At 44.2% G+C, this 15,335-nt stretch overlaps 1 protein-coding gene across 1 annotated transcript in view; it reads left to right on the top strand.

Annotated features, from left to right (window-relative positions):
- Positions 1 to 228: 228 nt before the first annotated feature.
- The window catches only part of Afg1l (AFG1 like ATPase), a 234,491-nt gene continuing 219,384 nt past the window's right edge, over positions 229 to 15,335 (top strand). The window contains exon 1 of the mRNA XM_045155614.1: positions 229 to 523. Coding sequence (XP_045011549.1) covers positions 385 to 523 — 139 coding nt within the window. The 5' untranslated portion in view covers positions 229 to 384. The remainder of the gene's footprint in view (positions 524 to 15,335) is intronic.

Here is a 15,335-nt window from a genome sequence, read left to right as displayed (position 1 = left end):
CGCTTGCAAATAAATAACAATACTAAAATAAACAATAAAGTAAATAAATACCAGGGTTCAGGGGTAATGAGTAGACATCGTGACTTGTCAAGGCCGAGAGAACTTGCCCAGCCAGCGCGGGGGCGGAGACTTGCCGGCTCCAGCTCCACCTCCGCCCCGTCCCATGCCGGGCGGCGCACTGCATGCCGGGAGTCGTAGTCCGGCGAGCCCGGAAGGAGCGCCGGTCGCCGGCTCGCAGCGCGCCCCGTACCCTGGAGGTCACCTTCTTTCCACTTTCCCTCGGGTCCGCAGGCGGAGCCTTCGCGGAGCTCCGCGGGCTTTGGCTGGGCCACCCGCGTCTCGTGGCTGTCAATAAAGCTTCCCTCCCCTTGTGCGAAGCTCAAGATGGCGGGCTCGTGGTCGCCCTTGGGTCCCCTGCGCTCCCTAGCGCGGAGCCGGCTGAGAGGGAGATGTGTTGGGTGCGGGGCCCGGGCCGCCGCTCTCCTTCCTCCTGCCTCGGGCCGCGGGAAGCCCCTTTGGAAAGGTCAGTGACCGGGCCTCGGGAAGGCCGAGCAGACCTCAGCCTCTCCTCCCCCTCGCTGCCTCGCAGCCGCCGCCTGCTTTCTCGGGTTGTCCGAGCTGGGGTCCCAGGAGACGTGGCCCCTGTGATGTCTATGGACTCCCTGGCCGTGAGGGAGACCTCCCTGCGCACCCCCAGACAGCCGCCCACAGTGACTTCCACCTGGAGGGTCCTCCGCTTGGGTCACGTGGTAGAGAGAGAGGAGCCTGGCTTGGAGGAATGGAGGGGTGTGGATGATGTCTGGGGACCCTTAGAGCCTGCCTGCATCCTCCCCCGCGCTCTCATGGCTGGACCCAAAGCCACGCCGGGGCCTCCGACCCCTGTCCTCTCCTTGTTCTGGGGAATTTTGGAACCCCAGGTTCAGAAGCAGTCTTGGATTATTGGTGTTAAAATTCTAGAAGCGTCCATGAGGTGTATTTTTTAAAACTTTTGTCAATGAGCTTCATTCATTCAATTGTATGTTCCTAAATGAGTGACTTTGTACTCAAAATTGAGTAACCAAGACACAGGAGTGAAAAAAACATGTATTTTCAAGAACTTGAGAACCTTCTGCCTCAGCCTCCCAGAAGTGCTAGTTTTGTTGCTGTTCATGTACTCTCACTGAGCTGCAGGACTTTGTGTCATTGTTCCCTTAGCAGTTAGGACAATTGCTGATACCAAATGGTCAGTTAAGACTTTTTTTGTCAAGTTTTATTCGTGTGTCTGTGACACACGTGCATATGGGCACTTCAGTGGAAGTCAGAGGACTTGTCTACTGCATATATTTATTTATTTATTTATTTATTTATTTTTTGGTTTTTTGAGGTAGGTCTCACTCTAGCCCAGGCTGACCTGAAATTCACTATGTAGTCTTTAGTATGGCCTCGAACTCATGTTCATGATCTTCCTACCTCTACCTTCAAATGCTAGGATTAAAGGCGTGGCCCGGCCTGCTCCACCTTTTGAGACCAGGTTCTGGGGGCCGGCTAGCAGAATTTGCAAGCAAGTGCTTTAACTGCTGAGCCATCTCTTCAGTTCTCAGGATTTTTGTTTGTTTGCTTATTTGTTTTTTTCAAGGTAGGGTGTCACTTTAGCCCAGGTGAATTCTGTAGTCTCAGGCTGGCCTCTAACTCATGGAGGTCCTCCTACCCCTGCCTCTTGAGTACTGTTGGAAAAAAAGGCATGCACCACTAGCCTGGCAAGAGAGAGGAGAGAGAGAGAGAGGGAGGGAGGGTGAGAGAGTGTGAGAGTGTGTGTGTGTGTGTATATACATATATATGTATGTATGTATGGTTTTTTTTTTTTTTTTTTTTTGGTTTTTTGAGGTAGGGTCTCACTCTAGCCCAGGCTGACCTGGAATTCATTCTGGAGTCTCAGGGCGGCCTCAAACTCACTGCAGTCCTCCTATCTCTACCTCCCAAGTGCTGGGATTAAAGGCGTGTGCCATCATGGCCGGCTTTATATATATATTTTTAATGAACGTGAAAGAGAGAGAGAGGGAGGAAAGAGAGAAAATTGGCATGCTAGGGCCTCCAGCCACTGTAATCGAACTCCAGATATATGGGCCACCATGTGCGCGTGTGTCACTTTGTACCGCTGGCTTAGGTGGGAGATCTAAGGAGTTTAACATGGATCCTTAGGCTTTGCAGGCAAGTGCCTTAACTGCTAAACCATCTCTCCAGGCTGGCAAGTGTATAATTTTTTTATATTCTTTAAAAAAATTTACTTACTTATTTGAGAGAGAGAAGTAGATAGCGTATGAATGCCCCCAGGCCTCCAGCTGCTGCAGACTCCAGATGCATGCTCCACTTTGTATATCTGGAATCAAACCTGGGTCCTTTGGCTTTGCAGGCAAGTGCCTTGACTGTTAAGCCATCTCTCCAGCTCAAGTGTATAATTAAAAAAAAAATTTTATCTTTATTTATTTATTTGAGAGAGAGAAAGAGGAAGAGAGAGTGATAGAATGGGTGTGCCAGGGCCTTCAGCCACTGCAAACTAATGCCAGATGCATGCTCCACCTTGTACATCTGGTTTACGTGGTTATCAGGGAATCAAACCTGGGTCCTTAGGCTTTGCAGGTAAGTGTCTTAACCTCTAAGCTACCTCTCTGGTCCTTAAGTGTATAATTTAAAAAATACATATTTTTATTTATAGCTGTGCTTGGTGGTGCACACCTTAAATTCCAGTGCTCGGGAGGCAGAGGTAGGAGGATTGCCGTGAGTTCGAGGCCACCCTGAGACTACATAGTGAATACAGGTCAGTCTGAGCTGGAGTGAGACCCTACCTCAAAAAATCAAAAGAACAAAAACCAAAAAAAATTATTTATTTGCAAGCAGAGAGAGACTGGACATGCCAGGTCCTTTTGTGTTACAAATGAATTTCAGATGCATGTGCCTCTTTGTTCATTTGGCTTTATGTGGGTACAGGTCATCCTAACCCTGTTAGGCTTTGCAAGAAAGTACTTTTAACCAATGAGCAATCTCCCCAGCTCCCAAAGTGTATGATTTAAGAAACTGATTGTCATTGGCTACAACTTTAAGCTGCTAGAAGCCCTGATGTGCTCATTCTCTCTCTGCTTGCAAATAAATAAATGAAAATATTTTAAAATATAAAGTAATGGTCACCAAGCCTCAGAAAAACGTCTCAGGCACTGACATAAAATTGTTTCCCTCAAATAAAAATAAAAAAGTAAACTCGGGCTGGGAGTATAGCTCAGTTGGTAGAGGGCTTGCCTAACATACATGAAGTCTGGATTCCATCTCTAGCACTACATAAAACCTGGTGTAATAATACATTCCTATAATCCATGGATTTGGGAGGTAGAGGCAGAAGGATCAGAAGTTCAAGGTTATTCTAGTTGTGGTGGTTTGATTCAGGTGGACCCTATAAATTTAGGTGTTCGGAATGCTTGATCCCCAGCCGATGGCAATTTGAAAATTGTAACCTTGCTGGAGGTGTGTTGTTGGGGGCAGGCTTATGCACAGTATTTCAGCTTCTTGCCAGTGTTTGGCACACTCTTCTGCTTCTGTTTATCTACCTGATGTTGACCAGGAGGAGATGTCCAACCTCTGTTAGTGCCATGTTTTCCCCTGCCATCATGGAACTTCCCTTTGAGTTTTTGATCCAAGATTTAAACCCATAAATGATTTTTGGTCAGGTACATTCTGCCAGCAATGCAGAGCTAACTCCAACACTAGGATATATAGTGAGTTCAGAGCTAGCCTGGGCTGCATGAGATGCTGTCTCTCAAAAAGCAAATTACTGGCTGGAGGGATGGCTTAGCAGTTAAGGTGTTTGCCTGCAAAGCCAGAGGATCCAGGTTCGATTCCCCAGGATCCACGTTAGCTAGGTGCACATGGGGGCACATGCATCTGGAGTTTGTCTTAAGTGGCTGGTGGACCTGGTGCATCCATTCCCTCTCCCCCTCTTTGTCTGTCAAATAAATAAATAAAAATAGAATATAAAAAAAAGCAAAATACCCTAATGTAAAGTAAGATAGCCCAAGAAATGGATGAGTTATTTGCTTTACCTTTTGGAAGAAAATAGCTTAGATATCATTGTCAAATAGTGCATGAATAGGGTGAATATTAAGGAGTTACTCAGTATGCTGGCTGTTCCTGTAATTACTTCAGAATAGTTTTATTCAGATTTTTAGGCAGTATTCTACTGATTGGTTATCATAAAATTTAAAGTACTTTTTCCCCCCTTTTGTAAAGTTATACACATCGGCACATCTAAGATTAAGTAGCTTCTAAAGGAAAAGAATGATAACCAAGAAGCATTTAGTTTTAATTTTCATAATTTTTCTATTTAAATCAAAAGCACCCTTTAAAAGCCCCTAAATCAGCCTTTTATAAATAAAGTAAATCATCTCATAATGCATTCCTTGATGATGGCTTATGTTGTTCTTCTAAAGAAAGAGTTTAATTAAGATTTGATTTTCTTCTGTTCTCCACTTTGTTTATTCATCACTGAATCAAACATAGGTCTTTAGTGTCACTGGTAAATCTTGACTTTTTGAGTCACTGATGACCGTTGCAGTGTTCAAAAAAAAAAAAAAGGAAGCTGAGTATTTATCTTTTGGGTGTGATTAGAACATAACAGAGCATAAATGAGCTGCCTCTGGCCTCAGAAGAAGCTTCTATCATTGGACGAGAGCATTTCTGGTCAGTGGCTACTCTTGACAGTTTGTTAAAATCAATACAGATCTACAAATAACCCGTGAATAATTTGTACACAGTATTTGAATGGGTGTTTAATAAATATGCATTAAAATCTAATTACAGTAATGAAGTTTACAGCAGAAATTTTAATCCAGTCCTTTAGAAATATTAAATGTGCTTTTCCTGATTGTGCATTTTTTACACAGCAGTTGGGTAAACATCTTAAACTAGAAATCTAAATTCCTTATATAGTTTTGATTTCATTTAACTAAGCATGTGTTCTTTTTGACAACAATCTTCTTTCTCTTTGTGAAGAAGTGAAGCCTTTTTATTCCATAACTGTTATTTTGAAGAAGTTTTGATCAGTTCTGTCTTAGGACTGATGAACATATGTGACACCAGCTGACTCCTAAAACAAGAGCGGGAAAGACTAGATTGTGGTTTTGGTTTCATTCCGGATTAGTTATTTGATTTCATATTCCTATGTCCCTATCTATAGAAGAGATTAATTATTTTAACTGTATCTTCCTTGCAGCTCATCTGTGAGGCTCAGATAGCTATTATGGGAGGCAGTCCTTGGAAAACAGTCAGAAATGTTACATAAATATATAGCTATGCCAGGAATAATTGCCATATTTACTGAAATGCCAGAAGCAGTAGATTTCAGTCAGTGAGTCCAAATAGGATAAAGTTCAGCTCCATACAGTTATAATAGCCATTGTAATTCTAGAGACTGCTTATACCAATAATGGCAAAAGGATCTGATTTCAGTGCCCAAAATTCTAGAAGATGGAGTTTCATTTCTTTCTCTTTTCCCTCTTTCTTTCCCTCCCTTCTTCCCTTCCTCTCTCTCCACAGTCTTATATCTCACTCTAGCCCAGTTTGGCCTGGAACCCACTATGTAGACCAGGCTAAGTCAACCAGACTGGCTTGGAACTCCAGATGATCTTCTTGCCTTGTCCGTCCCAGTACTGGGATCACAGGTGTGTGCCACTCAAACCTGGCTCAGTTTTTCCAAAACTGCAAGGACCTCTGCAGATAAACCTGTATATATACATACATATATATGTATGTATGTATGTATGTATACACACATACATACATACACACACACACATACATATATATTTGAGACAGGGTCTTACTGTGAATGGTGGTTTGAATCAGATGTTTCCCTAAAACTCATGTGTTTTGAATGCTTGGTCCCTAGCTGGTGGCCATTTGGGAGGCAGAGCTTTGCTGGAGGAGGTGTGTTGTTGGGGCCAGGCTTTGGGGTGTTATAACCAGCCTCCCCCTTGCTAGAGTTCAGCTCACTTTCCTGCTACTGTTTTCCAACTGCTTTGGCAGAGGTGATGTTCAGCCTCTGCTCATGCCTGTTTGCCCCTGCCATCATGAAGCTTCCTCCACAGACTGTAGGCCAAAAATAAATAAATAATAAACCCTGTTCTATCAGCTGCTTTCGGTCTGGTGCTTTGTGCCAGCAATGTGAAGGTGACTACTGCACTATGTCTCCTTGTCTGGTCTGGCACGTTCTGTTTAAGCTATGCTGCCTTCCGACTCTGTGTAGTCTTCCTACTTCAGCCTCTGAGGTGCTGGAATTACAAGCATGTGCCACCACTCCTTGCTTCAATAAATGAGAAATGGAACATTTGTGTGTTCAGTGGCTTGGGTTGTGCACTCTTGGAGGCCACTACCCCTTTACCAGGGTGGTTGACATGCTGTTTTATATTACTGGTGGTCTGGTCAGCTTATTTCACTGAACATTCTATCTGTGAGATTTATCAGTTTTTTTTTTTAATTTTTATTTATTTATTTGAGAACGACAGACACAGAGAGAAAGACAGAGGGAGAGAGAGAGAATGGGCGTGCCAGGGCTTCCAGCCTCTGCAAATAAACTCCAGACGTGTGCGCCCCCTTGTGCATCTGGCTAACGCAGGACCTGGGGAACCAAGCCTCGAACCAGGGTCCTTAGGCTTCACAGGCAAGCGCTTAACCGCTAAGCCATCTTTCCAGCCCTTGTTTTTTTTTTTTTTTTTTTTTTTTTTTAATGTGGAGCTGGAGAGAGCGTTGGGTTGGAGGCACTTGCTTACAAAGCTGGATGACCCAGGTTTGATTCCCCAGTACCCCCATAAAGCCAGCTACAGAAAGTGTTGCATGTGTCCTATGTTTGCTCGCAGTGGCAAGAGGATCTGGTGTGACCATGCTCACCCTGTCTGTCTTTCTGTCTGTTTTTCTCCCACTCAAATACATAAATAAAAATATTTCTAAAAAATGTGTAAACTGGGTGTGATGGCGCACGCCTTTAATCCCAGCACTTGGGAGGCTGAGGTAGAAGGATCACTGTGAGTTCAAGGCCAGCCTGAGACTACATAGTGAGTTCCAGGTCAGCCTGGCCTAGAGTGAAACCCTGCCTCAAAAAAACAGAAAACAGAACAAATAAACAAAAAAATGTAGTCATAGTTCATTTATTAAATATGTGACGTGACTATGACTTTCTATACTATACTTTTTTTGGTTTGAGGCATTGTCTTGTTATTGCAGCACTGGAACTCACTTGAGGCCCAGGCTGGCCTCAAACTCATGATGTTTATCCTGCCTCTGCCTCTGCCTTCTGGATGTTGGGGTTATAGACATGTGCCATCAAGCTCTGTTTTGTAAAAATTGTTTGAGAGAGAAGGGGGGAGACAATGGGTTTGTAAGGCTTCCTGCAAACAAATTCTAGATATATACACCACTTTATGCATCTGGATTTATGTGGGTACTGAGGAATTGAACATGGGCCATCAAGCTTTGCAAGCAAGTGCATTTTAACCATGGAGCCATATCTTTAGCCCATTTCCTTTAGTATTTATTCATTTTTGTCTTTCTGAGGTATGGTCTCCCTCACTCTAGTTCAGGCTGTCCTTGAACTCTTGGTGATCATCCTATCTAAGACTTAATGATGGGATTATAAAGGTGTGTGCCAATTATATCAATTTATCATTTATTTACTTTCTTTTAAAATTTACTTTTTTATTTTTTGGTTTTTCAAAGCAGAGTCTTGTTCTAGCCCAGGTTGATCTGCAATTCACTATGTAGTCTCAGGGTGAACTTGAATTCCTGGTGAGCCTCCTACCTCTGCCTCCTGAGTGCTGTGATTAAAGGCATGCACCACCACACCCAGATATTTAAAAACAAAATTATTTGAGAGAGAAAGAAAATATGAATGGGCTCACCAGGCCTCCAGCCACTGCAAACGAATTCCAGATACATGCGCCACCATGTGCATTTGGCTAACGTGGGATCTGGAGAATCGAATCTGGGTCCTTAGGCTTTGCAGGTATGCGCCTTAACCGCTAAGCCATTGCTCCAGCCCACTTCTACCTTCTAAGCACTGAGATCACAGGCCTATGTCACCTAGTTGTTTATGTTTTTTTCAAGGTTGGTCTCATGCTAGCCTAAGATGACTTGCAACTCACTCTGTAGTCCCAGGATGACCTTGAACTCACAGCCATCTTCCTACCTCTGCCTCCCAAGTGCTGGGATTAAATCCATGCGCCTACACTCTGTAGTCTCAGAGTGGCCTCGAATTTATGGTGATCCTTCTACATTGGCCCCAAGTGCAGGGATTAGAAGCATGTACTACCACCCTGGTCTTTTTATTTTATTTTATTTTTTGGTGGGGGGAGAGGTTTCAAGGTAGAGTTTCACTCTAGCCCAGGCTGACCTGGAATTCACTGTGTAATCTCAAGGTGGCATTGAACTCATGGAGATCCTCCTACCTTTGCCTCTCAAGTGCTAGGATTAAAGGCCTGCACCACACCACCATGCCTGTTTTTTTTTGTTTTTTGTTTTTTTTTTAAGGCAAGGTCTTACTATGTACCCTAGGCTGGACTTTCTTCTTTTTTATATATTGTAGTGTGTGTGTGTGTGTGTGTGTGTGTGTGTGAGAGAGAGAGAGAGAGAGAGAGAGAGAGAGAGAGAGAGAGAGAGAGAGAGAGAGAGGAGAGAGAGAGAGAGAAAATTGGCTGGCCTCAGCCCCTGCAATCAAACCCCAGATGCTTATGCCATCTTTGGGCATGTGTGACCTTACACTTGCCTCACCTTTGTACATCTGGCTAACATGGGATCTGGAGAGTAGAACATGTCCTTGGGTCCTTAGGCTTTGCAGGCAAGCACCTTAACTGCTAAGCCATCTCTCCAGCCCTATGCTGGACTTTTTTTTTTTTTTTTTTTTTTTGGTGGGGGTGGGGAGTGTGGATGGTAGGGGAGAATTACAAGAATTTTAGGGAAGTACAACAATCTATGGCAATACCACTCTGATCCTCTGATCACATCTGAAAGTACAACAAAACTTAGAAGTTTGAAAAAGCGAAGGGAAACTTGGATACCTCCCCCAAGCTCAGGAACAAGCAAGCAGTAGACTTCTGTTTCTCCAAGGTGGGGTCTTGCTCCAGCAGTAGACTCACTCTTATCAGCTGGTGTAGTGGACAAAGCACCCCCATCTTTTAGCTCTTGGACATTCTCCGTGATGTCAATGGCCTCTACTTTCAAGTTGATGGACCTGCCAGTCAGGGTTTTCACAAAGATATGCATTGAACTTGTGATCCTCCTGCCTCAGTCTCCTGAGGACTGAGATGACTGGTATAGATTGCCAGTCCTGGCTTCCCAAGATGATTTTGTTACGAGCATTGTTGAGATTTCAGTTCATGTATCTGGACCAATGTTTACTTTTATTTATTTATTTTTTGTTTATTTATTTATATATTTGAAAGTGACAGAGAGAAGGATGCAGAGAGAGAAGGAGGCAGAGAGAGAGAGAAAGAGAGAATGGGTGTGCCAGAGCTTCCAGCCTCTGTAAACGAACTCCAGATGCGTGCACCCCTTTGTGCATCTGGCTAACGTGGGTCCTGGGGAACTGAGCCTCGAACCGGGGTCTTTAGGCTTCACAGGCAAGCACTTAACCGCTAAGCCATCTCTCCAGCCCTACTATTCTTTTTGATTCATTTAAGTGGGATCTCTAGCCCAGGCTGACCTGGAATTCACTATGTAGTCTTAAGGTGGCCTTAAACTCATGGTGGTCCTCCTTCCTCTGCCTCCTGAATGCTGGGATCAAAGGCTTGCACCACCATAGCTATCTCTCTCTCTCTCTCTCTCTCTTTTTTCATATTCTTTTTGTTTGTTTGTTTGTTTTTTGTTTTTTGAGATAGGGTCTCACTCTGGCCCAGGCTGACCTGGAATTAACTATGTAGTCTCAGGGTGGCCTTGAACTCATGGCAATCCTCCTACCTCTGCCTCCCAAGTACTGAGATTAAAGGAGTGCACCACCATGCCTGGCCTTTTTAAAAAAAAGTCATTTATTTATTTGAGAGAGAGAGAGAAAGAGGCAGAGAGAGAAAAAGAGAAAGAGAGAGAGAATGGGCATGACAGGGCATTTCAGTCACTGCAAACAAACTTCAGACACATGCACCACCTTGTGCATCTGGCTTATGTGGGTACTGGGGGACTCAAACCTGGGTCTTTGGCTTTGCAGACAAGCTCTTTAACAGCTAAGCAATTTCTCCAGCCCCCCTATTTATTTTTTATTGACAACGTCGTCCATAATTATAGACAATAAACCATGATAATTCCCTCCCACCCTCCACTGTCCCCTTCACAAATCCACTCTCTATCATATCCGCTCCCCCTCTAAATTAGTGTTTTATTTTGATGTCATCATCTTTTCCCCCTGTTATGGGGTCTTGTGTAGGTAGGGTCCGGCACTGTGAGGTCATGGGTATCCAGGCCATTTTGTGTCTATAAGACCGCATTTAAATAATCCTACCCTTCCTTTGGCTCTTACATTTTTTCCTCCCTCTCTTCCCCAATGGACCCTGAACCTTGGAGGGTGTGATAGAGATGTTTCAATGGTGAATACTCCTCTGTCACTTTTCAGCACCATGGTGCCTTTTGACTCATCCCATGGTCACCACCATCTGAAAAGAGAAGCTTCTCTAACCCAAAAGTGAGAGAGTAGCATTAATATATGAGTATGATTGAAAATGAAGTTCTTACTGGGCAGTTTGGTGAGCATAATGTATGCATTTAGCCAGACACCAGTAGGTGTTATACCCCTGGGGCTCATGACCTCCCCCACTAAGTATTCTTATGTACTTGCTTTGTTTAGAATTAAAAATATCTATATTTAGAGTGAGCCTTGGTGGTACATACTATCACCCCAGTCCTTGGGAATAAAAATAAATACAAAACAAACAAACAAACAAAAAATTACTTATTTGAAGCTGGGCGTGGTGGCACACGCCTTTAATCCCAGCACTCGGGAGGCAGAGGTAGGAGGATCGCCGTGAGTTCGAGGCCACCCTGAGACTCCATAGTGAATTCCAGGTCAGCCTGGGCTAGAGTGAGACCCTACCTCGAAAAATCAAAAAAAAAAATAAATAAAAAAAATAAAAAAAATAAAAAATAAAAAATTACTTATTTGAGACACTGAGAGAGAAAAAAAGTGGCAGATAGAGAATGGGCACACCAGGGCCTTCAACTGTAAACAAACTCCAGACGCATGTGCTCCCTTGTGTATCTGGCTTACATGGATCCCGGGGAATGGCACCTGGGTCCTTTGGCTTTGCAGGCAACGGCTTAGCCATTAAGCCGTCTCTCCAGCCCCAATTTATTTTAAACTTGATTTTTTTAAAAAATTTATTTACTTGAGAGAGATAAAGAGGCAGAAAGAAAGAGAGAGAGAGAGAATGAGTTCATCAGGGCCTCCAGCCACTGCAAACAAATTCCAGACACATGCACCACCTTATGCATCTGGCTTATGTGGGTACTGTGGAATGGAATCTAGGTCCTTAGTCTTTGCAGGCAAGTGCCTTAACTGCTAAGCCATCTCTTCAGCCCTAAATAACATCTTTTTTTAAAAAAAGAAGATAAAGAATATTTACTATTAGCTGGGCATGGTGGTGCATGCCTTTAATCCCAGCCCTTGGGAGGCAGAGGTAGGAGGATGGCTATGAGTTTGATGTCAACCTGAGACTACATAGTGAATTCCAAGTCAGCCTGGGCTAGAGCAAGACCCTACCTTGAAAACAGAAAAAAGGCTGGAGAGATGGCTTAGCGGTTAAGCGCTTGCCTGTGAAGCTTTAGGACCCTGGTTCAAGGCTCAATTCCCCAGGACCCACGTTAGCCAGATGCACAAGAGGGCACATGCATATGCATCTGGAGTTCGTTTGCAGTGGCTGGAGGCCCTGGCTCACCTATTCTCTCTCTCTCTTTCCCTCTTTCTCTGTCTGTCGCTCTCAAATAAATAAATAAAAATAAACAAAAAATTTTAAAAAAAGAAAAGAGAAAAAAAATGTATACATACATTTACTCTTATTTTCCAAGTGGAAAAATAAAACTGCTCAAATGTGTTTTTAGAATCCTTTTTATTAGTGGGGGCATAAGCAAGCCCCCTTTAAGCTCTTAAGTGCCTTCCTTTAGGGTAACATGCCAATTCCCTCACCAGGCTTCTTGATACTTCACCAGGACCTTGTCCCTGTCTGCCCTCCACTTTGTAGCTCAGCATTACTGATCTGGGTTTGTTTTCTCATGTGTGCGCAGCTTTCTGGCTGGCTAGTACACCTCCTCCCTTCCTTCCCCCGGCAAACTTGTCCTTTTGATCTCAATGGAAGCATCATTTCCTCTAGTCCTCTTCCTTCACTTCCTAACATAGATTCTATTATTATCTTTGGCTCTGTGATCTCAGCCTCTGCCCCTTCACCTTGATACAGATGAGTGTTTAATTCGAGTTGTTTATACACATTTGTATCCTCCTAAGGCATGGTCAAGTATTTTTGAGTACAGTTACAGCAGTCACTTAGCTCAGCATTGATTGTACTTGCCAGTATTTAGCATAGAGCTTTGTACTGTAGACACTATTTCTTACTGCTTTAGCTGAATTCTTCCATTTAATAGTTTATTTTATTTTATTTTTGGTTCCTTTATTTATTTATTTATTTATTTGAGAGTGACGGGGGGGGCGAGGGGGGGCAGATAGATAGAGAATGGGCGCGCCAGGGCTTCTAGCCACTGCAAATGAACTCCAGATGCATCCACCCCCTTGTACATCTGGCTAACATGGGTTCTGGGGAATCGAGCCTTGAACTGGAGTCCTTAGCCTTCACAGGCAAGCGCTTAACCGCTAAGCCATCTCTCCAGCCCTATTTTATTTTATTTTATTTTTTCTAGGTAGGGTCTTACCCAGGCTGACCTGGAATTCACTGTGTAGTCCCAGGGTGGCCTTGAACTCACAGCAGTCCTTCTACCTCTGCTTCCCAAGTGTTGAGATTGAAGGCATGCACCACCACACCTGGCTAGTTTTTTCATTTTTTTAAATTAACTAATTAATTTATTTTAGAGAGAAAGAGGGAGAGAGAGAGAGAGAGAGAGAGAAAGAATGAGTGCACCAGGGCCTCCAGCCACAGCAAGTGAACTCCAGATGCATGTGCCACTTTGTGCATCTGGCTTATGTGGATCCTAGGGAGTTGAGCCTTGAACTGGGGTCCTTAGGCTTCACAGGCCAGGCAAGCACTTAAACTGCTAAGCCATCTCTCCAGCTCTGTTTCATTTTTAAAAATTTAAAAAATTTTACTATTTGCAAGCAAAGAGAGAGAGAGAAGAAAGACAGAGAGAGAATGGACACACCAGGGCCTTTAGCCACTGCAAACAAATTCCAGACGATTTGCCCCTTGCACATTTGGCTTACGTGAGTCTTGTGGAATCAAACCTGGGTCCTTGGGCTTTGCAGGCCAATGCCTTAACTGCTAAGCCACCCCCGCCCCATTTTAATTTTTTAAAAATATTTATTTGAGAGAGACAGAGATAGCAAGAGAGAGAGGCAGGTAGAGAGGGAATGGGCACACCAGGGCCTCCAGCCACTGCAAATGAACCCCAGATACATGTGCCACTTTGTACATCTGGCTTATGTGGGCACTGGGGAATTGAACTGGGTCCTTTGGCTTTACAGGCAAGCACCTTAATTGCTGAGCAATCTCTCCAGCTCCTTTTTTTTCTTTTTTGTTGTTGTTGTTTCTCGACGTAGGGTCTTCTCTAGCTCAGGTTGACCTAGAATTCACTCTGTAGTCTCAGAGTGGCCTTGAACTCACAGTGATCCTCCTACCTCTGCCTTCTGAGTGCCAAGATTAAAGGCATGCACCACCATGCTCAGCTCTGATTTTTTTTTTTTAAAGCAGAAATTGGAGAGATGGGGAGAAAGAGAGAGAGAGAGAATGAATGAACACATCAGAGCCTCCTGTCATTTCAACCTCTATATGCATGTGCCACCTTGTGCATCTGGCTTTATGTGGGAACTGGGAAATCGAACCTGGGTCCTTTGGCTTTTGCCAGCAACCATCTCTCCAGCCCAGGTTTTTTTTTTTTTTTTTCCAAGGTAGGGTCTCACTCTAGCCCAGGCTGACCTGGAATTTACTATGTAGTCTCAGGGTGGCCTCAAACTCACAGTGATCCTCTTACCTCTGCCTTCCAAGTGCTAGGAAGCAGAGGTAGAAGGACTGCTGTGAGTTCAAGGCCACCCTGGGACTACACAGTGAATTCCAGGTCAGCCTGGGCAAGACCCTACCTAGAAAAAATAAAATAAAATAGGGCTGGAGAGATGGCTTAGCGGTTAAGCGCTTGCCTGTGAAGGCTAAGGACTCCAGTTCAAGGCTCGATTCCCCAGAACCCACGTTAGCCAGATGTACAAGGGGGTGGATGCATCTGGAGTTCATTTGCAGTGGCTAGTGTGCCAACCATGCCCGGCTCCTGCCCTGTTTAATTTTTTTTCTAGGATATTTAACGATTTATTTTCATTCATTTGAGACAGATGGACATACATGCATGCATTTGTGTGTGCATGCACACACATTATGGGCACACCAGGCACCAGGGCTTGTTGCCACTGAAAACAAACTCCACACACATGCATCACATTGTGCATCTGGCCCTATGTGGATACTGGGGAAATAAATCCAGGACAGCAAGCAAGCACCTTCATCTGCTGAGCCATCTCCCTAGCTTAATTAAGGTGGTTTGTTTTGTTTTGTTCTTGAGACAGTCTGGCTGTGTAGCCAGGCTGGGTTCAAATTTACCACTTCTTCATGGTGTGGGATTGTATGGAATGCTGCCATCCCCAGCTAAGTTTTTTATTTTTATTTTTCCCAAGGTATGGTCTCACTCTAGATCAGGCTGATCTGGAATTCACTATGTAGTCTCAGGGTGGCCTCGAACTCACGGTGATCCTCCTTCCTCTGCCTCCCGAGTGCTGGGATTAAGCGTGCGCCACCACGCCCAGCCAGATATTTTTATTTCTTTGTTTTGTTTGTTTGTTTGCATTTGAGACGGTCTTGTCATGTAGCCCTGGCAGGCCTGATGCTTGTTGTAAATAGCCCAGGATGGCCTGAAACTCATGGCAATCCTTCTGCCTCAGCCTCCTGGATGCTGGGATTGCAGGTGTGCTTTACCACAAAACCTGGCTCTTAGCTGAGTGTACCTTGGTTAATTTTTTTTTTTTTTTTTGAGGTAGGATCTTGCTGTAGCCCAGGCTGACCTGGAATTCACTATGTAGTCTCAGACAGGCCTCGAACTCATGGCGTTCCTCTTACCTCTGCCTCCTGAGTGCT

Source organism: Jaculus jaculus, chromosome 7 (assembly GCF_020740685.1).
Source record: "Jaculus jaculus isolate mJacJac1 chromosome 7, mJacJac1.mat.Y.cur, whole genome shotgun sequence".
In the NCBI taxonomy this organism is placed as follows: Eukaryota; Metazoa; Chordata; class Mammalia; order Rodentia; family Dipodidae; genus Jaculus; species Jaculus jaculus.
Note: the sequence above shows the minus strand (reverse complement) of the source record. Positions and strands in the feature narration are given on the sequence as shown.